Source organism: Zosterops lateralis, assembly GCF_965231275.1.
Source record: "Zosterops lateralis genome assembly, chromosome: 12".
NCBI classification, from domain to species: Eukaryota; Metazoa; Chordata; class Aves; order Passeriformes; family Zosteropidae; genus Zosterops; species Zosterops lateralis.
This window is the reverse complement of record NC_139772.1, coordinates 2,528,947-2,549,970: the sequence shown is the minus strand read 5'-3', so window position 1 is coordinate 2,549,970 and position 21,024 is coordinate 2,528,947. Positions and strand designations below refer to the sequence as shown.

Genomic DNA, 21,024 nt, shown 5'->3' with positions numbered 1-21,024 from the left:
ATTATTTTAATCACTCAAATCCGTGTCATTCCTTGGATTATTCACATGCCTGTTTTGTTTGGTTGGTCCTGCAGTCTGATACAATAATTATTGCTGAAAATGAGATTGATTTGACTCCCAGGATGCGACAGGTCAGCACCAGATGTATTTTTGGAGTCCTTTTTAATAGAGCTGGGGAAGGTTTTTTGAGGCCGTTGCTCTCCAGGGACTGCAAAGGAAAATTCGAGCTGCTTCCTCCTCTTCTGCCTTTGTGTTTTGCTGACTTGATACCCTCAATTCTAAGGAAAAACATCATATATATATAGATATCATATATATATAGATATCACATATATAGATAGATATTTTCAAAGTCAGACTCAGCAGGAGGGATTCAGCTCCAGTTTAAGGCAGCAAGAACAGCAGTGTTTAAACTCATTTAATTAAAAAGCAACAGAATGGCCTAAGTTTTGTACTTTTGTAAATCAAAACTTGTGTAAATTATATGGCAAAAATACATGTTTAAGCATTTACATAGAAATGTTAAATCAGGAAGAACTCCCAAAGGAAAACTATTTTATCTCAGTTGAAAAACTGCTAAATGGGACAAACTTCTGCCTCACGTTTACCTTTCCCCTCAAGCTTTTATTTTCTCACTCAGGCCCCAAATGGTTGTATTTTCCCCTAGAAATGTGACAATAGAAATAAAACCTTTCTGGTTTTATTTTTCTGCAAGGGCAGGGCAGCCACACATCCACAAGGGGAACATTCTATAAAGTCCCTTTGGCAGGTGAACAGTGACAGGAAATTATCCCAGCCTTTGGTGGGCGAGACCCAAACCCTCTCCAGGCTGAGCTTAATTGTCCTGTCACTCAGATTTAGGCCAGGCTTTGACTGAGACAGCTCCTTTTGCTCCATTTGGTTAATGCTTCCCATCTTTCTCCAAATGCTCTGCTGGGTTTCTCCATCCCAGCTCAATCAAGCCCAGAACCAGACAGAAACATGGATTTATTTCAAGAACCCCGTGGCAGGGATGGAACAACACACTGCTTTATTTACAGGACAGCCAGGAGATTTCCTTCACCCTGGCTTGTTCTTTTTTTATTTTTTCCTTAATCCTGGAGGTTTAGGGTTTTTTTTTTTTTTCTTTAGGATTGATTGTTCCCATTGCTTTTTCCAGATTGATTCCTGGTGCAAGGAGAACAGCTACGTGATAGCTGGATATTACCAGGCGAACGAACGCGTGAAAGATGCCAGGTGTGTTGGGCCAATATTTCCTTCTGTTTGCTCTTTTAGCTCGTACCTTGGACTCTGCCAGCAGCAATCATTCCCCATAAATCACTAAATCAGGCATGTGTGTGTTTGATTTCCCTCTGACAAGTGTCAGCTGCTTCCACATTGTCTCCGGGGGGCTGCGGGATGTGGCCTTTGCTCAGGTGCAGCGAGTCCAGGCTCTGCAGAATCCCCTCCTCTCCTCCCCGTGGCTGCTAAAAAAGGCCACTCTTTGAACCACTGCCAGCTCCTTCAGTTGCAGTTGTCAGGGAAAAAGCCAAAATCTGCAGAGTGTTTTGCTCGTGCAGTATGGATCTTGGAAAGTCTGACGGCTCCCCAGGATCTTATGGGAAGTCAGGAGTGATCTGATTGTTTCTCAGTTTCTTAATCATCGCTGAGGTTTTTTTTTTTACAAAGTGTTTTTTTACGTGGTAAAGAAGTGGAAGATTATGTCAGTCAGGCAGTGATATCTCTTATTTATCACTTCTTTTCCTCAGGATTACTCATTTTTCTCACTGCTGGCTGACTCAGATTACTCACTAAACAATAAGGGAACTTCCTGTGGAGCCACAGTTTAATTTTAGATCTGTATATTCTGTGTTTTCCCCTCTATCTATTGGACAAATCCAGGATTGGGACTAATTAGAATAAAAGCAACTTGTTTAAACTATTATGCCCCATCCCTGGAAGTGTCCAAGGTTGGATGGGGCTTGGAGCAACCTGGAACAGTGGAAGGTGTCCCACCCATGGCAGGGGATGGAATGAGAGGATCTTTAAGGTCTCTCCCAACCCAACCCATTCCACAATGATCTGATTCCAGTTATTTGTTAATGTATATTCAAACTCAGTTATTTTTTTTAACACTTGTGACTTCTAAGGTATCTAACATGGATAAAAGCATCATTTCTCCTTTCCTTATAAATCTGCTGGGCACATTTTTAAGGAGCAGTTAGAGTTTGTTCTCTTTGAGGTTTGAAGGAATATCACAGGCTTGATGGTTTTTTAGAAGTTCAGTTTTGAAACTCTGGAGATAACTGGCACCACACAGAGATTGTCATTGGCACTACATTAAGTGGCGCCACACAGAGATTGTCACCTTTGAAACGTGGTAAAGGTTATCAGATTTTGGACAAGTTTTCAGTGCAGACTGGGGAGGAAACTCAGTTTCTTTTTTAAATCCCTGCCAGGGCAGAGTCTTTGGTCTGGGGGAAGAAGATAAGAGGCCACAAAACGTTGATTCCATGTCATTCCAAAGCCATTCCTAAACCCAGCCGAGCTCCAGTTCTGGTGCTGCAGAGTCTTCTATCAGCTTGTGGCATCAGCTCCTTTATCTTGTTCCTGTTTTACAAGAACCCAGCATCACTCTCACATCTCCCCGAGTTCATTTCCTGCTGCTTTCAGCTGAAACTTGTGGCTCCCATCACTCAGTTCCTTTTTCCCTTTCTGCTCCAGCCCAAACCAGGTTGCAGAGAAAGTGGCCTCGCGGATCGCCGAGGGTTTCACGGACACCGCGCTCATCATGGTAAAGAACTTCCTCCTCCTCACCCCCCTGTATGTCCTGACCCTGCTGCTGCACCAGGGAAATGCTCTTCCTCTGGCTCCTCTCATGAGGAATTCAGTTTCTCTTCCCCATCAAAATGCTCTGGGGTGGAGATGCGACGAGTGGGGAAGTACAGAGTAAATCCACAGAGAGACTGTGGTGAGCCACCTCAGAGGAACTAGAGGCCTCCTCTGCATGTTCAGGCAGCAATTTCTGGCTCCAGCCCTCCTTGTGCAACTTAAATTCTTACATTTAATGTCACAAACAGGGCTTTGCCTCCTCACTGCTGTGACAAAGGCCATTGGCAGCTTAAATTGGGCAGTTTGAGGGTAAAATTCAAACTTTGGTGGGTGTAAAACGCCCCTTTTTTTTACAAACTGATTTTGGGTTTATTTCATCTCTTGAGCTGCTGAGGAGAAGACTGAGGTGATGTTTCTGTGTCCTTATGCAACTTAAACTCTTACATTTAATGTCACAAACAGGGCCTCCTTAAATTTGGCAGTTTGAGGGTAAAACTCAAACGTCGATGGATGTAAAATGCCCCTTTTTTTTTTTTACAAACTGATTTTGGGTTTATTTAATCTCCTGGGCTGCTGAGGAGAAGACTGAGGTGATGTTTCTGTGTCCCCATGCAACTTGAATTCCTACATTTAATGTCACAAACAGGGCTTTGCCTCCTCACTGCTGTGATGAGCTTGGCCGCTTAAATTTGGCAGTTTGAGGGTAAAACTCAAATTTCGATGGGTGTAAAATGCCCCTTGTTTTTACAAACTGATTCTGGGTTTATTTCATCTCTTGGGCTGCTGAGGAGGAGACTGAGGTGATGTTTCTGTGTCCTCATGCAACTTAAATTCTTACATTTAATGTCACAAACAAGACTTGCCTCCTCACTGCTGTGACGAGCTTGGCCATTTAAATTTGGCAGTTTGAGGGTAGAACTCAAACTTCGATGGTGATTTTTTTTTACAAACTGATTCTGGGTTCATTTCATCTCCTGGGCTGCTGAGGAGGAGACTGAGGTGACATTTCTGTGTCCCTCCCCAGGTTGACAACACCAAGTTCACCATGGAGTGTGTGGAGCCCGCCATCCACGTGTACGAGCTGCACGAGAACAAGTGGAGGTGCAAGGACCCGCACGTGTGAGCGAGCTGGGAATTCCTTGGGGGGGAAGAAAAGCTTTGTCTGGCTTCGTTTTTCCAGAGCTCTTTGTGGTGATCCCAACTGATGCCTGGTTTCTTTTCCATCCCAGTGATTTCTGTGAGGATTGGACAGAAGCCCAGAGGATTGCTGCATCCCTGCTGGACAGCAAATCCTACGAGACCCTGGTGGATTTTGACAATCACCTGGACGACATCCGCAACGACTGGACAAACCCGGAGATCAACAAAGCTGTGCTGCACCTGTGCTAGGAGAGACCCTCCTGACTAAATCCCACGGGCATTCCCACTCTGTACTGAGGAGAGAAGAAATGTTATCTATTTTTGAATGTAAATAGAATTAATATTCAGTACCTGGGTGTGGAAAAGCTGACTGATTAAAAAGAGGAGTGGCGTGGCGCGGGGCTGTGTCCCTAAAAGCCACGGAATGTTGGTGGTGACATTCCCCTGGAAGAGCTGCCAGCTGTCACTCCCAGCTGTCCTCGTGGACACCATCCCAACTTGTAGTGAATGTTGCTATTCCTTGGAAACCAGAACTGCTTCTGCTTGGCCCCCTCCACACTGTTCCTATCCCAAAGTTTTGACTCCAGCTTTTCTAATCTTTAGAGAGGTTACTTTTTAACGATTTCTGGAAATACCTTTCCAAAAAAAAAAAAAAAAAAAAAAAAATCAATCCTGTCCTCAGCTGAGAGATTTTAAGGGCAGATAGATCAAATAGGAGGTGAATGGTTTCTTCTGGCCTGGATTGGAATTGTAACTCTCTTGGCACAGTAAAATGCAAACTGCTGAGGATGTTCCATGCTCATGTGTCACCTGTTCTGCAGTGCTTTGGCATGACAGAGAGTTTTAAAGCAGTATTCCCAAATAGTCTGGTGATTCCTGCTCTCCTGGGCTTGGCAAGCACACTTACTGCTTGAATGTGTTAAACCCAAAGTAAATGATTTATAAAAAGGACTGGAAGCACACTGCTGAGTTTGAATCTGCAGTTGGGAGTCTACAGTAGTGAAATACTTTATTAATTTTGTGCATTTTGGGAGGAGGGGGTTAATCAGCAGATCTCATTTTCCACATGATCCAAGTGCATGGACTCAGGGAGCCTGCACACAGCCTAGTTCAGCTTGCCTTGTCTTTCCCATTAATATTTATTTCCAAGGAGAAGTTTCCTGGACAATGCAGCTTTATACCAGCCTAGAAGAGCTCTTTGTAAGCCCTCATTGCCTCTCTCCTCATGACTGTTTGCCCAACTGGAGTTAAACCCAGCCTCAACCTGCAACAATTCCTCCAGATTTCCTTCTCTTCCTGCCCAGAAATGTTGTTACAAGGAAGATCAAAATGCCTGCCTATCTCCAATCTTAGTGTTAAAATCGCAGCAGAGTTTGGGTTGGAAGGGACTTAAAAATGAACTCATTCCATGGGCAGGGACAACTTCCCCATGCCCAGGTTTTTCCAAGCCCCATCCAACCTGGGCTTATTTCAGAATGGAATTGTCAGAACCTCTTGATTTTCAGTCACTAAGCCCAAGTTTTACTGCAGGTCTTGGAGAGGGATGGGGTAAGGCTGAAATCCCATTTGCAGCAGGGAATAGACCCTGGATCCCTCCCAGGCTGTGGAGTTCCCTCCAGGTGAGACCCCACAGGGCCCTGAGGTGAGGTCAGAGGGAGGAGAGGAAGCTTTGAACACTTTGTTTTTATCTCCCTGCTGTGCATGGGTGAGGTGTGATTACCAAAGAGATTGGCACCCAGTCAACAACCTTCCCTAGGCTGAGTCAGGCTCACAGGAGAGGGAAATGTTTTCACTTGTTGACTCAAAACATGTATTTAGTTCCCAAAAGCAGCGAGATAACACATGCCAGTGGCTGCTCCACTCCCTATCTGTAGGGAAAGATATCCTGGGAGCAGAATGCAAAGCACCCAGGCTGCAGGAAGAGGGCTTGGTACAAACACCCAGCGAAATCCAAGGCATTGTTCCAGAGGCAGATCCTTATCTCAGCCACATTCCTCGAGTGGAGTTGTCAAAAGGAGCTGCTGAGTCTCCTGAGCCACAAGAAACGTGTTTCTTGTTCTTTGTAGCATCATCTCCCAGTCAAGCTTTGATCATAAATATGCAAATTCAGGCTAATCCTGCTCCCCCTGTTAGGCAGAGTGTGTAACCTGCTGGAATATTCCCTGTGACTAACCCGGGACACGGTGCTGGCAGGGGAGCAGCTTTTACTGCTTTGTCTTCCCCCTTTTTTTAATCTTCCCTTTGCTTTCAAACGAGGATTTTTTTTTTTTTTTTTTTTTTTTTTTTTTTGCCACCAGCTGAAGCCCAGGCTAGCTTTAATCGAAGAGGACAAACCTGCAGATCTTATCTCCCCTGGCCTATTTGCATTGAAGGCTGGACAAAAGCAGCAATTCCATAAATCCAGGCAGCCACCGTGGCTCTCCTGAAAGAATGAGGAAGCTGCAGGGCTCAGGGAAGGCTGTGTTCCCCTTTCCTGCTGATGTGCCCGGAGCAAATGCTGCTCTCCTGGCTGCTTGATCCGCTGGATTCAGCGCAGGAATTCAAGGTAATTCCTTATAAAACTTCAGGGGGAGGAAATCTTGGGGAAAGCATCTCTTGCTGGAGTCCTCCTGAGAGCTGGGAAGGCAGCACTGGGGATGTGTGTTCTACTCTTCTTTTGGTTTGTTAGCAATTAATGACTTGGAGGATTAACTTTTTTTTCTTCCTATCCAAATTTGGAGATTTGGCATTTGCCTGCCCAGATTAACTCTGAACTTTTTTACCTCATCCACATTGCCTGAAGCACTTGGAAAAAAGAATCCCTGAATGGTTTGGGTGGGAAGGGATCTTAAAATCATCCTGTTCCACCCCCTGCCATGGGCAGGGACAACTTCCACTATCCCAGGTTGTTCCAATCCTTGTCCAGCCTGGCCTTGTACACTCCAGGGGCAGCCACAGCTTCAGGGCCTCCCCACCCTCACAGGGAACAATTCCTTCCCAATTTCCCATCCAATCCTGCCCTCAATTTCCCATCCAATCCTGCCCTCTGGCAGTGGGAAGCCATTCCCTGTGTCCTGTCCCTCCATCCCTTGTCCCCAGTCCCTCTCCAGCTCTCCTGGAGCCCCTTTAGGCCCTGCCAGGGGCTCTGAGCTCTCCCTGGATCCTTCTCTCCCCTAAGTGAGCACCCCCAGCTCTCCCAGCCTGTGGGATTCTCTTTTCCCCACTCAACCCGATTTTTCCAAACAGTGACAAACCTCCCCATGAGCAGATGGGCGACAGGAGCCACGGAATCCCTGCTCAGCTGTTCCTGGGGCACTCACAACACAAGCTCCCCATTCCCAGGGAACGCCAGGTCCCACAATTCTCCCTGAGCTCATCCCTCTGTGTGAGCATATGAGGATTTGGGGAAAGTTTGGGGTTTTTTTCCCCATCCAGCAAGTGAAGCCAGCCTGCTGCTGGCATTTTCCCCTCTTTTCCCATCTGCTCCTGGGATGTTCCCTCCCCGAGGAAAGGCAGCAGAGATGTAACAGCTCCAGCTCTCAGGGCAGGTGAGATGTTCAGAGATCACCTGGCACAGCTGGAACCGGGAACAGACAGATGTGCAGAGCCCACCCCAGGTGTGATGGGTGGCCCTTTGTCCCCAAGAATCCTTTATGGCAGTGGGAGGGGAGCAGAGGTGACAGTGACAGACGCAGGAAGCAATGCTGGGGCTCTCTGGCTCCCGGCCTAATCGCTGCTCTCCGAGATCTGGGAAGAGTCTGGAGATGCTGCTGGAGGAGGGCACGGCCAGGGAGAGCCAGGATAACGCTAATGGAGGATGCTCTTAGCGGGGTGGGCTGAGTGCAGCCTGGAAAATGGCCTCGAGGGGAAACCTGCTCGCTTTGTGAGCTCTGCTTCTCGTTCAGGGTGGATTTCATCTCCTGGAGCATCACCCACACGAGCTGGTCCCTCTTGTGCTGCTCCTCTCCCATCCCGCCCAGGCTCTGCCATTCCCAGCTGGACTAAAACACCTCCAAACATCCCAATCCTACACCACAACCCCCTCCTCGCTTCCTCCATCCCTCCGGCAGCGCTCTCTGTGTGCCCAAGGATCCGCTGAGGACTTTATCGATTTCTCTTTTTTTTTTTTCTTCTTCACTGTCGCTTTTAGACCACATTTTCACCCAGCCTTCTCCTCCGAAAGTCCACCTCAGCTGCATCCCTTCCTTTTTTTTTTTTATTTCCCAGTGGAAAGCGGCAGAGGACGGACACGGGGGGCTGTGACCAGGGTGGGGACAACACTTTCCAGCCTTGCCGGAGAGCTGGGATGAGGGAAGCAGGGAATTCTGCTCTTAAAAACACCCGGTAGGTGGGCTGGAGGGTGAGGGGGTCACTCCTTGGCTGGGGATGCAGCACTTCAGAGGGATGCGGGCAGGAGCAGTGCCAGGCTCTGCGCACATCCAGCCCCGCCAAAGGAAGGCCCGGGGAAAGAAACGGCTCAGCCCTTCCTAGAAATGCACCCTGCAGGTTAAAAGATGGATTTTAATTGGAAAAAAAAAAAAAAAAAAAAACAGCAACTCTATCGAGGTTTTAGCAGCAGCAAGGGATAAAAGGGAAAGCCGGGCCCAGATTAACCTGGGAGCTCAGCGGGAAGAGCGGCAGCCGTGGCCAGGTCCCCTCCTAAGCCAATTCCCGGCTGGATCCATGCCGGGGGAGAGGAGAGGTGCTTTGCTCTGGATGCGGGAGGTCTGTGCCTCAGGTACGTGCTGTGCTGTGCTGTGCTCGCTCCCGACCCCCCTGTCCCGCCCCATCCCGCTGGATCCGCTTCCAGCCCAGGCGGTTCCTGCCAAGAGCCCGTGCCCGGGGAGTGCTGGAGCCGCTCCAGCTCCCCCAGAACCTGCATCTTCAGCTGCCTCCTGTGACATCCTCCTCCCTCCCCAGCCTGGCATCCCCTCCGGGCGCCTCTCGCCAGCCCTGGATGACTCTGGATCTCCGGGGGGGAGTTTCTCCTCCTCTCCCAGCTCTGCCTCTTCCAGCTCTGGCAAAGCCCGCAGCCCCTTTCTTTCTTTCTTTCTTTCCTGGGAGCAGCCGTGTCCCCTGCTCGGGGGCAGGAGGGGACAGGTGGCCTCGTTGCTGGGTTAGCACAAGTGGCGTTGTCACCTGCGTGAGCAGACCCCGGCACTCTGTGACCCAGAAAAAGCTCCTTCCTCCCCCTCCGTGCTGAAAGGGGAGCCCAGCTGGTGTTTGCTCCTGAAGGCAGCGCCAGCAGAGCCTCTCCAGCCAAAGCTTTTCTTGTGGCCAGCGTTTGCACAACGCGTCCCTTGTCCCTGCGGTTCCTCTGGCGCCTGGGAGGCAGCAGCTCTCCCCGCCCTTCCCCCGCAGGGAATTTGGGAGGCTGCTCTCCATCCTCACCGCCCCCAGCCAGGGCAGGATGGAGCAGGAGGGTTGGGAAGCATCAGGAGAGGAGCAGCCCAGCACCTAAAAAAAGGGCACAGCAGGACTGGAAACCAGCCAGTGCCCACCTCAGGGGACAGACAGGTGGTGACCAGCTCTGGTGGGACAATCTTCCCCCAGGGAGTGATGATGGCTCCATACCCACCCACCCCCTGAGCCCATTCTCTTCCTCCCATGGCCTGGTGGCTCTTGGTGGGTTTTGTCCACTTGTCCTGATGTGATGCTCAGCCAGTCACAGCTCAGAGCCTTGTGACAGCAATCAGGAACTCCTGGAAGGGATGTCACCCTGGAAAGGGGGTGTTGATCCCACTCAGCTCCTCCTAACCCTGCTCACCCAGCAGTGATCCCCCCACCACAGGGGCTCCAGGCCATTCCCACTTTTTAAACCTTCACCAAGGTTTTTGCTTCCCTCAGCAGCCCTGGGGAGGACAGGAAGGGGTGTTTGATGCTGTGTTTGTGCCTATCAGGTGTCAGCAGAGCAGCTGGAGCTGTGCTGCACCCGCAGAACTAACCACAGGTATTTTAGCAGCCTGGTGTTTTATGTTTCCCACCCCTGCTGCAGCAAGACAATCGCTTTCTGTCACTATTGTAGCAACAAATGCTGCTCCAGGCCAGGCTGATCCCAGCCCTCGTGGGTTTGGGGCTGTTTGTTCTCACCCAACAGCAGCAAACAGGTGGTTTTGGGGACAGGCAGTAAAATAGCTCAAGGTGGGATTTGTGCTGCTCTGGCTGGATTTGTGCTGCCAGGGAGCCATCCCTGGCTCCATGGGATGCTGAGTGCTCTGAGTTTGGGATGGCATCTTGAGAGATCAGGTTTGCCAGGCTCTGGTTCAGGATTTGTCTCTAACTCTTAGATTTTGCAGCTGACCAGGGGGGAAATCCACATAAACCAATTAATTTCTCTGTTTTCTGGGGGAAAAAAAAGAAGCTGTGGGTTGCAAACGTCCCTGCCCAGGACTGTGCCTGTAGCTGGAGCTGCAGCCTTGCCCTGTGCCACCCTCCCTGCTCCTGGAGCTCTGCAATAACTCAGTTCTTTGACAAATCAGAGGAGTCAGATCGGGAAGGAAATCAGCTCTTCCCAGATTTCTGATTTTCATCAGACATGGCAGGACCAAACCAGCAGAAAGCGGAACAAAACCACCCTTTCCCTCCCCCTGCTGCCCTTCCTGCCCATCCCATCCAAGCCGGGCTTACTGGGGGGCTCTGCCCTCCCAAACCCCTGGGATCAGTTCTCTCCCATCCCCTGGGTGAAGTTCCAAGCTTTTTTTCCCTTCCATGCCCTCCCTCCCTCGGCCGGGGGGGTGTTTAATGTGCGGCCGGCGTTCCCTGCAGGGGCGCCCTGGATTTGAACCGCCGCTTTTCAGCTCTGCCTGAAAAGGAGCCTCTTAATTGCGGAGGAGGGGGAAACATGGAAAAGCCTCTCTGGCTGCTGCTAATGCAGGGAAAAGGCGGCAGCTCCGGAGGCACAGCCTCCTCCAGGGCATCCTCCCAGCGGGGTGGGCTGGGACCCGGCCCGGAGCGCTCATCCTGGGAATGGTGAGGAACCCACTGCTCTTCCCGCTAAACCCAGGCCGGGTTTGGGGCTGGGAAGGGGAAAAGATCCTTCCTGGAAGCTGAGGGTGTGGCTGGACAGATGGATGGGTGGATGGATGGATGGAGGGGTGGAAAGGTGGAAGGAGACAGGGATAGGTGGAGGGATGACTGGTTGGATGGATGATGGATGGATGGATGGATGGATGGATGGATGGATGGTCAGATAGAAGCACAGATGAGTGATGGAGGAGTGGATAGGTGCATAGAGAGATGGATGGCTGGCTGTGTGAATAGCTGAGTGGGTGGATGTGTGGACTGAAGGATGGATGGACAGATGGATGGATGGGGAACAGAGGAAAAGGACAGGTGAATGATGCTGATGGGTCTTGCCAGAGCTGGGTGTATTCACTCACTGGCCCATCCTGGACCCTTGGTGGCCCTCGGGCTGCTTGTAGGGATGTTGGATGCCTGGGGGCTTTGCCTGCAGCCCAGAGCACTCCTCCCTCTCTCTATCTCGGCTCTGGACTGGCTTGTGCAGCGGGCTGAGAGTAAACCAGCGTTTCCTCATCACCCCAAGGGCTTTGCCGGGCATGGAAGGGCTGGGAGCAGGGGCTGGATGGGAGGAGCCGGGGCTCCGCTAACCTGATTAACCAGGTTCCCAACCAGCCTGGGCAGACCCATAGCCTGCCCTCCTCCTCCTCCTCCTCCTGTGGGGAATCCCCCCGTGCCAGCCCCGGCATCCAGGAGCGGTGGGAGGTGGGATGAGACCTCGGGCATCGCCCCTGTGGGCACAGGGTAAGTGCCACCCCCTCGGCTTTGTCCCTTTTTTCCCTTCCCTGTGCACCCTGTGAGTGTCCCCCCAGCCCGGGCAGCTCGGTCCCCTCTCCAGTGACGCCTGCCATGAGTGTCTGGGGCTTTTTGGAGCGTGAACTCGTGGGGATGCAAATATTTCTTCGGCCTGGTGTTGGCACACAGGAGCCAAGTCGGAGCCCTGGCAGAGAGCACCAGGAATGAATTCTCTACCCAAAAAATTCTGGAGCTGGAATCTGGCCCTCAGCCATGGGGATGGGGCTGCTGTGTCCTGTAGGTGTTTGGCTACAGGGGGTGATCCCAAAGGGTCAGATCCTAAAGGAGACTCCTGTGCACAGAGCTGGGTGTCCCCAGCATGACCCTCAGTGGTGTGAGCCACCAGCAGGTGCCAAAACCCACAGGATTTCCCTCAAAACAGATTTCTTGATATTTGGGCAGCCTCCAGGAGAGCTGCAAAGTGAGGCCCCAGGGAGGACTCTACTCCCCCAGCCCTGGGGGAGGTCACAGCTCAAGCTGCACCTGGGGAACTGATAAAAATACAGAATTAAAAGCAGAGAGAGCAAATTTTTCACTTCCCCTTGCTGGCTGCTGCTGAAACACCTCGGGGCTTATTGGAAATGCAGAGGTCAGGCAGGAGGAGCTTTCCTTGGCTCTCTGTGTGGCCCAAAGCTTGGAAGAGCCAAAATGAGTCACTGACCCTCATCCCAATGAGTTTTCCCAGCAGCAGTGGGAGGAGGGGTGAAGATTTCCCAATAAAGGGATTTTTTTTCGCAGAAGAATTTTCAACGTCTTGAAAAAATGATGTCCCACAGAGGGAATCATCCATCTAAAATCTCCTGGGACATCAGGGATGCCCAAGAGGAGAAGGATGATGTGAATTCCAGCAGTGCATCCCGACAGCTGCTCCAGCTCAGCCCGAGGGAGGCAGCCCTGGGAGCTTCCCGTGTGTGGAATCAGGATTTTCTCTGCAAGAACCAACCTAAAAACCAACGCAATTCCTCCTTCTCATCCCAAAAATATTTCCAGCTCAGACCTCAGGAGCGGAGAAACTGGGATGGAAATCCCACTGACCCAGCAACAGGCTCCTTCTCCACCCTCCCAAAAAGTTCTTCTTGAAACTCATGGGGCCAGATTGAGTCACTGAAGTGCCGTGACATCACCGGTGGTTTTTGCGAGCGAGCAGCCGCGTTTCCTGTGGTGCCCGGGCTCCTGTAGACCCAGACACACACACACACTCACACAGGGAGAGAGATGTGAGCTTTGAGCTCCTGCTCCTTCCTCCCTGCCAGGATCGCTTCCCTCAAGGCTCACCTCTCTTTCCCCAGCGCCAGCGGCGAGGGCCGGCGGCGGAGCTGGAGAGCTGGATCCCGCTGAGAGGATGAAAACATGGGGCTCAAGTTATCCTGCCTGAAAGGTCAGTTTGGGGTGCGAGTTTGAGGTGTTGGTGATGCTCTCTGGAGGCACCTGAGGGGTGGTTTCTACCTGGAGGGGGTTTAGGTGTGGGTGGGATTGGTGGAGTTTGGGAATGTGGTGGAATTTCTCAAGTCTTGTGGGTGACCTGTTGCACCTGGATCAGCCCAAAGAGGATTTTCCCAGCTTTATTTCCCCCAGTCCTGTGCTTGTCTCTTGTCTTACACCTTTTGTTCTGGAGAATCCATGGGTTAAGGGCAGCCCTCAAGAACTCAGGTGGGTTTCTTTGGAGGTAGGAAAGGGCTGCTCAGGGACACGTGGATGGGATGCAGGGGTCAGCCCAGGATCCTGATTCCCGGCCTCCAGGCTGATGCCAGGCATCCCTCACTCTCCCCAGGGATACTCCAACCAGGAGCTTCTTTCCCAACTTGAATTTTCTTAATGGGTTTAGGCTGGGAATGGCGTCAGGGATGTCTGCGCAGGGGCAGAGCGGGAGCTTTTAATGCTGCTGGCCTCACAGGGCCAGGGCTGCATCTCGCATCTCCCATTAGCTCTGCATCCCTCTGACTCCTGGTAATCATCCTTGGGGTCGTGAGGGATGGGACTTAATGAGGATCCTTCTCTAGGATGCAGGGCTGCCTCTGCCCTGGCTTTTCCCAGGGCCAAATTCTGTGGGATTCTGGTTGTGATGGGCACAGGGTTGGATGCATCACCCAGAAATGAACTCTGCCCTCTCTCTGCCTCAGGGATGTCGGGAGGGAGTGGTCGAGGGGATTTGGGGTCTCACAACCCCCCTGTCCAACATGGGATAACTGAAGAGGGGCAGCATCAGCCAGGGAATCCCAATCCTGCCCCAAACCCAGGACACAGCCCTAAAATATTCCCCCATGCCTCCAGACCCCTCTGATGAGCTTGGAGCCTGGAATAAAAGAAAAGACCCTCCCCCTTTTCCAGCTCCCTTACATAAGGCAGGGCTTTATCCTTAATTAAAAAGAGATTAAAAATATCAGTGTCTGTCCCCTCCGGGCATTTTCCTGCTTGGGAAGAGCTGAAACCTCCCTGGATGCCGCCTGTGCCGCACGGGGCTTTTCTCCTGATTAAAAAAGCAGATTAAAGCGATCTGCCCCCCTCAGGGGGGGTGGGCTGGGCAGGTGGTCGGGTGAGGTGGGGGGGATCCACCTCTAAAACCCCCCAAAATCCAAGGTGGATCTAGGGGAGGAGATGTGAGGATGCTGCGGATTCTCCAGTGAAGAGTAAAAGGATTAAAGTGTTGACACTGTGGAGGGTGGGGAGATGGGGGATGCTGCAGCCCCAATGCCTGATCTGTTTTCATCCCCCCAAATTTCCCCAGGCTTGAAGATGTGTGTGAGCAGCGACGGGACCTCATCAGCGTCTTCGGGACAGAAGCACCTCCACGTGCCCTCCATCATCGTCACACCTCCCACGCCCACGGGGACCACGCTGTCCCGCGAGGGGCGACGAGGGGAGGGCCCCTCGCCCTGCAGCCAGTGCTGAGAGGGGACACGGGGGACACCCAGCCTGGCAGGACCTGTCCCCACCCTGTCAGGATGGAGCCACGGGCCTCAGGGCCCAGCTGGGCTGGATGCAGCTCCCAAGGACACATGGGGCACCCACATGGGTGGGTTTGGACGTCAGGGATTTTTTGGGGTTTGTCCCTTTTGCTAATATGATGAATAAAACCCCCAAGGCTCTGCACCCCCAGTTTGGCCATGTCAACACAGGGAGGGGCGTGGGGTTGTGCCCCCCAAAACACCCCAGCATTCCCAAAGTGGAGCCATCCTCGTGCCTGTGGGTGGCCAAAAGCCAGGCCCCCACCTCTCCAGCAGGGATTGAAGAATCCATTTCAGCAAACAGCACCGGGAGAATGAACTCGTTGTCGTCGTCACCTGCATCCCGCCGGATCTGGCCGCATCCCGGGAGGGAGCCGGGGGCGATGCTTCCCGCGGAGCGGCGGCACCCGGAGCCGGCGGGAGAGGCGGGAGTGTGAAAGCAGATGGAAATTTAATTTTTTAATGACAGCAGCAGATGGCAAAAGACAGGCGAGGGGAGGCGCAGTGTGGGGGAGACGTTCCTGGAGCGCCCAGCACGTGCCGGCGGCACCGGGGGCTGCTCCGGGAACGGGGGCTCGGGGACCCTCCTGCTGCCACCCATGGTACGGGAGGGTTGGGGGTCCCCAAGGCTTGGCTCCCACCCCAGGCTGGGGGTAACACTCATCCCAAGGGTCGTGGTTGCTCCATGGGTGGTCCCAAGGCTGAGCCCGAGGTGGTTTGGGAGAAGGATTGGGGAGGGTTTATCTGGTGGGGGGAGAGTTCCATGGGGGCTTGCAAATGGGATGAAGCCCCCCCAAATCATCCAGGAGCTGAGCTGGGTGTGAGGAAGGGGATGGATGGATGGACGGATGGACGGATGGATGAGGGTGTGGCTGGACGGATGGAGGCATGGATGGATGGAGAGGTGGAAAGGTGGAAGAAGACATGGATGGGTGGAGGGATGGATGGGTGGGTGGATTGAGGGATGAATGGATGGATGGATGGATGGATGGATGGATGGATGGATGGATGGATGGACGGATGGTCAGATAGAAGCACAGATGAGTGATGGAGGAGTGCACAGGTGCATAGAGAGATGGATGGCTGGCTGTGTGAATAGCTGAGTGAGTGGATGTGTGGATTGAAGGATGGATGGATGGGGAACAGAGGAAAAGGACAGGTGAGTGATGGCAGGTTCCTGCGCCTGGGTGTCTGCACAGACGCCACTGAACAGACAGGCAGATGCTGCTGCTGGTCCGTGCACAGGAGGGCGGCTGCTGGGGCCCGGGCACAGCCCAGGTACAGCCTCGCACAGCCCCCCGGGTCACCCGCCCCCAGCCCGTGTCACCATCACAGCCCCGGGGGTCGCGGGGACCCGCGCGCCTTCCCGCGGGGCGCTGCCGCTCCCGGCCGCCAGGGGGCGACAGCAGCGTGCACGGCCTCACCCGCGGCGCCCCGGCAACAAGTGCCGAGCGCTGATTGGCCGAGCGCCCGCGGGGAGCGCCGCGATTGGCCCCCGTACCCCCATCCGGGCCTCCCCCCGCGGGGCCGCCACCGGAGCCCTCCGAGAGCAGGACAGCCAATCAGAGAGGCGTGCGCCGCGGCAACAGTTGGGGACAACCAATCACCGTCCCAGGCCCCGCCTCCTCCCCGAGACCGCGAAAACCAGCCGGGAGGGCGGGAGAGGGGAGCGGTGGGCGGGGCCTGAGGGCTGCTCAGCCAATAGGGAGCGAGGGCGCGCAGTAGGCCCGGTCCCGGTTCGATCCCGGTTCGATCCCAGTTCGAATCCCGGGCGATCCCGGTTCGATCCCGGTTCGATCCTGGTGCGATCCCGGTTCGATCCCGGTTCAGCATCCCCGGGGTCGATGGAGCCGGCCGAGGTGGAGTTCCTGGCCGAGAAGGAGCTGGTGACGATCGTGCCCAACTTCAGCCTCGACCGGATTCACCTCATCGGGGTGGGCGGGGCCGGGCCTGGGCTGAGGGGGCTCCGGGGGGCTGGAGGGGCCTGGGGGACACGGCTTTGGGTGACCCCGAACAAGTCTGGGGGGGCTTGTGGGGCAGGGCAGGGTCTGGGTGGGTCTTGGGGACAAGGACGGGGGATTCGGTCTGGGGAATTGGGTTTAAGGGATTGGGATTGAGGGGGATTGAGGAGTTGGGGGGGTTAAGGATGGGTCTGGGGTGTTTGGGAACAGGGGGAGGAGATGGGGGTCGTGGGGAAGGATCAGGATGGTAGGGATGGAGGGATTAAGAGATTCGGGTAGAAATTTCCCTGGGAGGAAAGGCAGTGCAGCCCCCCAGGAGATTCGGGAGGGGAATGTGGTGTCCCCCACATCCCTGGGGGTTTGTGCAGCCCCTGAGGCCTGGCTGGGAGTGTCCGGCTGTCCTGGTGCTGACCACAACCTGGGGAGCCCCTGGGGGCCCCTCATCGTTCCAGGGAGATGGAATTTTTGTGGCTGTAACTCCTGTGAAACACAAATAGAAAACGCACTGGAAACGTTGGTTATTCCTTCTCGAGGGAGATGAGGGAGGAAAAGTCTGAGAGCCAGAATTCTGGGAAGTGAGAGGAGGAAATGCAGGATCAGATGTTTGACTCAGGCTTTTCCAAATCCTCTGGAAACTCTCACCACATTAGCAGACAAGTTCTGTGCAGTCCAACAAGCCCTGGTTGTTGCCTGCCTCTGATCCTTAATTTGTTTTCCAGGGAGATCTGGGTCCCTTCAATCCGGGTTTGCCAGTGGAAGTGCCTGTGTGGTTGGCCATTAATCTGAAGCAGAGGCAGAAGTGTCGGCTCATTCCCCCAGAGTGGATGGATGTTGGTGAGGATGGGGGCTCTGCCTTCAGCTCTGGCCTTCAGTGGGTGCAGTAGAAACATGAAATGAAAAATAATCCATTTTTACACTATTAGTGGGGAGGTTAATTCAAAAACACAAAGCAACAGAAAGGGAATGATCTCATGTCCCACCACTGGAATTCTTTGTTTACTCTGAGGGTGGTGAGGCTCGTTCAGAAGAAGCTTTAGGGACTTTGGGTCACAGAATCCCAGAATTTTTTAGGTTGGAAAAGACCTCCAGCCTCATCAAGTCCAACTTGTGCCCATCTTGTCACCATCCCAGAGCACTGAGTGCCACATCCAGGCATTGCTTGGACACCTGCAGGGATGGGGACTCCAAACCTCCCTGGGCAGCCCCTTCTAGTGTTTAATCACCTTTCAGCCCAGGAATTCCTTCTGATTCCAACATGAACCTCCCCTGGAAAAGAAAGAGGCTGTTTCCTCTCATCTCTAATTCCCTGGGGAAATCTCTGTGAGGAGGGAGACTTTGGACATGTCCATGTCCCTTATGTGCCTCCTCACAGGAGCCTTTTCTTGCCCCCACATCACTGGAGTCTTTGGACACTGAGCTGATCCTACAGAAAAACCCTGGCTTTTCCTGGGGAGAGAAAAAAAACACACCTGGAGCATTGAAGGCCTGGCAAAACCTGAGCATCCCTGTTGTGTTTTAGGGAAACTGGAGGAAATCCGGGATCAGGAGCGGAAAGAGGACACCTTCACCCCGATGCCCAGCCCCTACTACATGGAGCTCACCAAGCTGCTGCTGAACTAGTGAGTAGGAGCTGAGCTGGGCCATTTTCCACCCCACTTGGTGTGAGCATGGAGGATTTTTCAAGCTTTGCTTGGCAGCAGCCCCAGAGGGCGGTGGGGAAAGGCAGAGTCGAGGGAGGTTTATCCCTCAGCCTGCCAAGATTTCACAGCAGCACTTCCCTCATGGTGAAACTCTGCCTTCTCAGGAACTTGGGGGATCTCTTGTTCCGTGGCCTCATAATTGGGGCTGTGCTGCTTTATTGAGCAGCAGCTCAGCGTGGAGGGCCCGGAGGATCCGCAGCACGTTCCACGGCTGCAATCTGTTCAGCAGCCTCCAGCCTCCAGGCTTCTTCCTTGGCTCTCCTTCAGGAGGAAAGCTCCTCTTCCCTCAGCCTGGGAAGCAGGAGGCCGGGGATATTCCGAGCCTGAGCTCCTGCCTGCTGAGGCATTTCACTTGTAAAATGTGCTGGCTGGTATTTGTCTCGGCGAGGGCTCTGCTGACTTTTTAAGCCCTCGATTAGGCAGGGTGGGCATTCCAGCTCTGGCTTTTTCCCCTCTGGAGAGGAGGCTCCTGGCGTGCTGCTCCTTCCCAGCACGCTCCAGCAGCCCTGACAGCTCTGTCCATTCACATCGATCGTGTCCCTTCAGCTCCTTATGGCAGCACTGAGCGGCCTTAATGGGGTGATGTGGCACATCCCATCCAGCTTAATTCTCCCTGATGGAGCCCTGGGAGCCCCGAGCTGGAGGTTTCATCCTGCCTGAGCCCTTGGATTCCCCAGCTGGCCGTGACTCTGGCCGGGTTTGGGGCCCTCCGTGCGCCTCGTACCAGCTGGGCTATTAAAGAGCAGAAGGATTCTAGTGACAACCAGCTGCTGCATTGGAGCTGAGCATTCCTGGGGGAAGAAACCATCCCAGAAATCCCAGTAGGACAAGGAGAGCAGGGAGGATTTTAATGTGGAGTTGCAGGTTTTTTAGCAAACTGTCCTGTGAGCGCCTCAGGAGGGGGTGAGATGGTGACAACACTTGGTGACAACAATACTTGGTGACAACAGCACTCAGTGACAACAGCACTCAGTGACAACACCACACACCCCTCACAGCCTGCTCTGACCCTGCTTTTCCTTTCCTTTCCCTGTCCCAGTGCCTCTGACAACATCCCCAGAGCAGACGAGATCCGGACGCTGGTGAAGGACACGTGGGACACGCGCATGGCCAAGCTGCGCCTGTCCGCCGACAGCTTCGTCAGGCAGCAGGAGGTTCATGCCAAGGTGTGCCAGGACCTCACCCCGGGAGGGATCCAGCTGCCCCAGGGGGCTGAGGGATGAGGGATGAGCTGCTGGGAAAAGGATGGCTTGGGGCACGCTTGTGGTGGGTTGTGGGCACATCACTGAGGAGCTGGAGTTGTGTGTTGAACCTCGTGGGCCAAGGGCAGCTCCATGTGCACTGTGGGAAGCAGAGGAGTCATGGAATGGTTTGACTTGGTTCTTAAAGATCTTATTCCACCCCCTTCAGCTCCAAGCCCCATCCAGCTTGTCCTTGAACACTTCCATGAATGGGGAATGCTCTTGAAGTAGTGTTTGGGTGCTTCTCTTAAGCAGGGCTGGCAGCTGGGTCAGTCCCTCGGGGTGTCACCAAAGGGAACTCTGGGCTGTGAGCTGCTTCCCAAGTACCTTGTCTTCCCAGACCCTGTTATTTCCCCTTTTTAGCTGGATAACTTAACCCTGATGGAGATCAACACCACTGGGACTTTCCTTACCCAAGCCTTGGATCACATGTACAAGCTCCGGACTAACCTCCAGCCTGGCGAGAGCTCCCACTCCCAGGATTTCTGACAGGGAGCTGGGAAGGAGCTGCTACATCTGGCCAGCTCCCACCTCCCCCTGCAGGGACCTCCCAGCCCTCAAACCTCCCCTCGGGGCTGAGTGGGAATTGCTGCAGAGCCTCCCCAAGGGCTCAGTGCAGGCGGTGACTCGCTGGGCGGATCTCTTGGGTTGTACTTTCAGCGAGGGAACTTCTGAGGGCAGCACAGGCCACACACTGCCTTGAAAGCCATAAATTTCGAGGCGGTGCTTCCACCGGGTTTTCTTAGAGCCTTGGATGAAAAGGAAAAAAAAAAAAAAAAAAATGGAAGGAAAAAAAAAAGGAAGATGTGCTGGCAATGAGGTGTCTGCTGGGGGGATCAGCTGGGAAGCAGATCCATCTGCTCTTTGGAGAAGGACAAAAGAAAATGGTTTTCCCTCTCAGATACCAGGCTGTGGGGAAATACCAGGATATCATCCATCTTTATTTTTGTAATATTTGGGGTTTTAATCTGAAACTGTCTGTAAAAAAAATATATAACGATAATAATAAAAAAAAAATAATTGCAGCTGAAGAACGGCATCAAATTAATCCTGGGCTGTGTCACAAACAATGCTTGGAAAAGCCTGCAGCTCTCCTTTGGCTCCGGGCCCGTTTCCCTGCAGCAGAGCGACAGGCAGGGGCAGCATCAGGGCAGGATCCAGGCAAGATCCAGGGCAGGATGCAGGGCAAGATCAAGGTGTGATCCAGGGCAGGATCAAGGCAGGATCCAGGCAGGATCCTGGGCAGAATCAAGTTGGGATCCAGGCACAATCCAAGCAGGATCCAGGTAGGATCCAGGGCAGGATCCAGAGTAGGATCAAGGCAGGATCCAGGTGGGATCCAGGGCAGAATCCTGGGCAGAATCAAGGCAGGATCCAGGAGAGATCCAGGACAGGATCAAGGCAGGATCCAGGTGGGATCCAGGGCAGGATCAAG

The 21,024-nt window shown here is 53.3% G+C and overlaps 2 protein-coding genes across 2 annotated transcripts in view; both read left to right on the top strand.

Moving 5' to 3' along the window:
• The window catches only part of EMC8 (ER membrane protein complex subunit 8), a 7,894-nt gene extending 2,992 nt beyond the window's left edge, over positions 1-4,902 (top strand). The window contains exons 2-5 of the mRNA XM_083870384.1: positions 1,160-1,236; positions 2,704-2,773; positions 3,836-3,930; positions 4,041-4,902. Of these exons, the coding sequence (XP_083726510.1) occupies positions 1,160-1,236; positions 2,704-2,773; positions 3,836-3,930; positions 4,041-4,200 (402 nt within the window). The 3' untranslated portion in view covers positions 4,201-4,902. The remainder of the gene's footprint in view (positions 1-1,159; positions 1,237-2,703; positions 2,774-3,835; positions 3,931-4,040) is intronic.
• Positions 1-20,690, top strand: part of GINS2 (GINS complex subunit 2) — a 331,333-nt gene extending 310,643 nt beyond the window's left edge. The window contains exons 2-6 of the mRNA XM_083870144.1: positions 16,413-16,621; positions 17,368-17,482; positions 18,168-18,267; positions 19,388-19,514; positions 19,953-20,690. Of these exons, the coding sequence (XP_083726270.1) occupies positions 16,532-16,621; positions 17,368-17,482; positions 18,168-18,267; positions 19,388-19,514; positions 19,953-20,078 (558 nt within the window). The 5' untranslated portion in view covers positions 16,413-16,531 and the 3' untranslated portion in view covers positions 20,079-20,690. The remainder of the gene's footprint in view (positions 1-16,412; positions 16,622-17,367; positions 17,483-18,167; positions 18,268-19,387; positions 19,515-19,952) is intronic.
• The last annotated feature ends 334 nt before the right edge of the window (positions 20,691-21,024 follow it).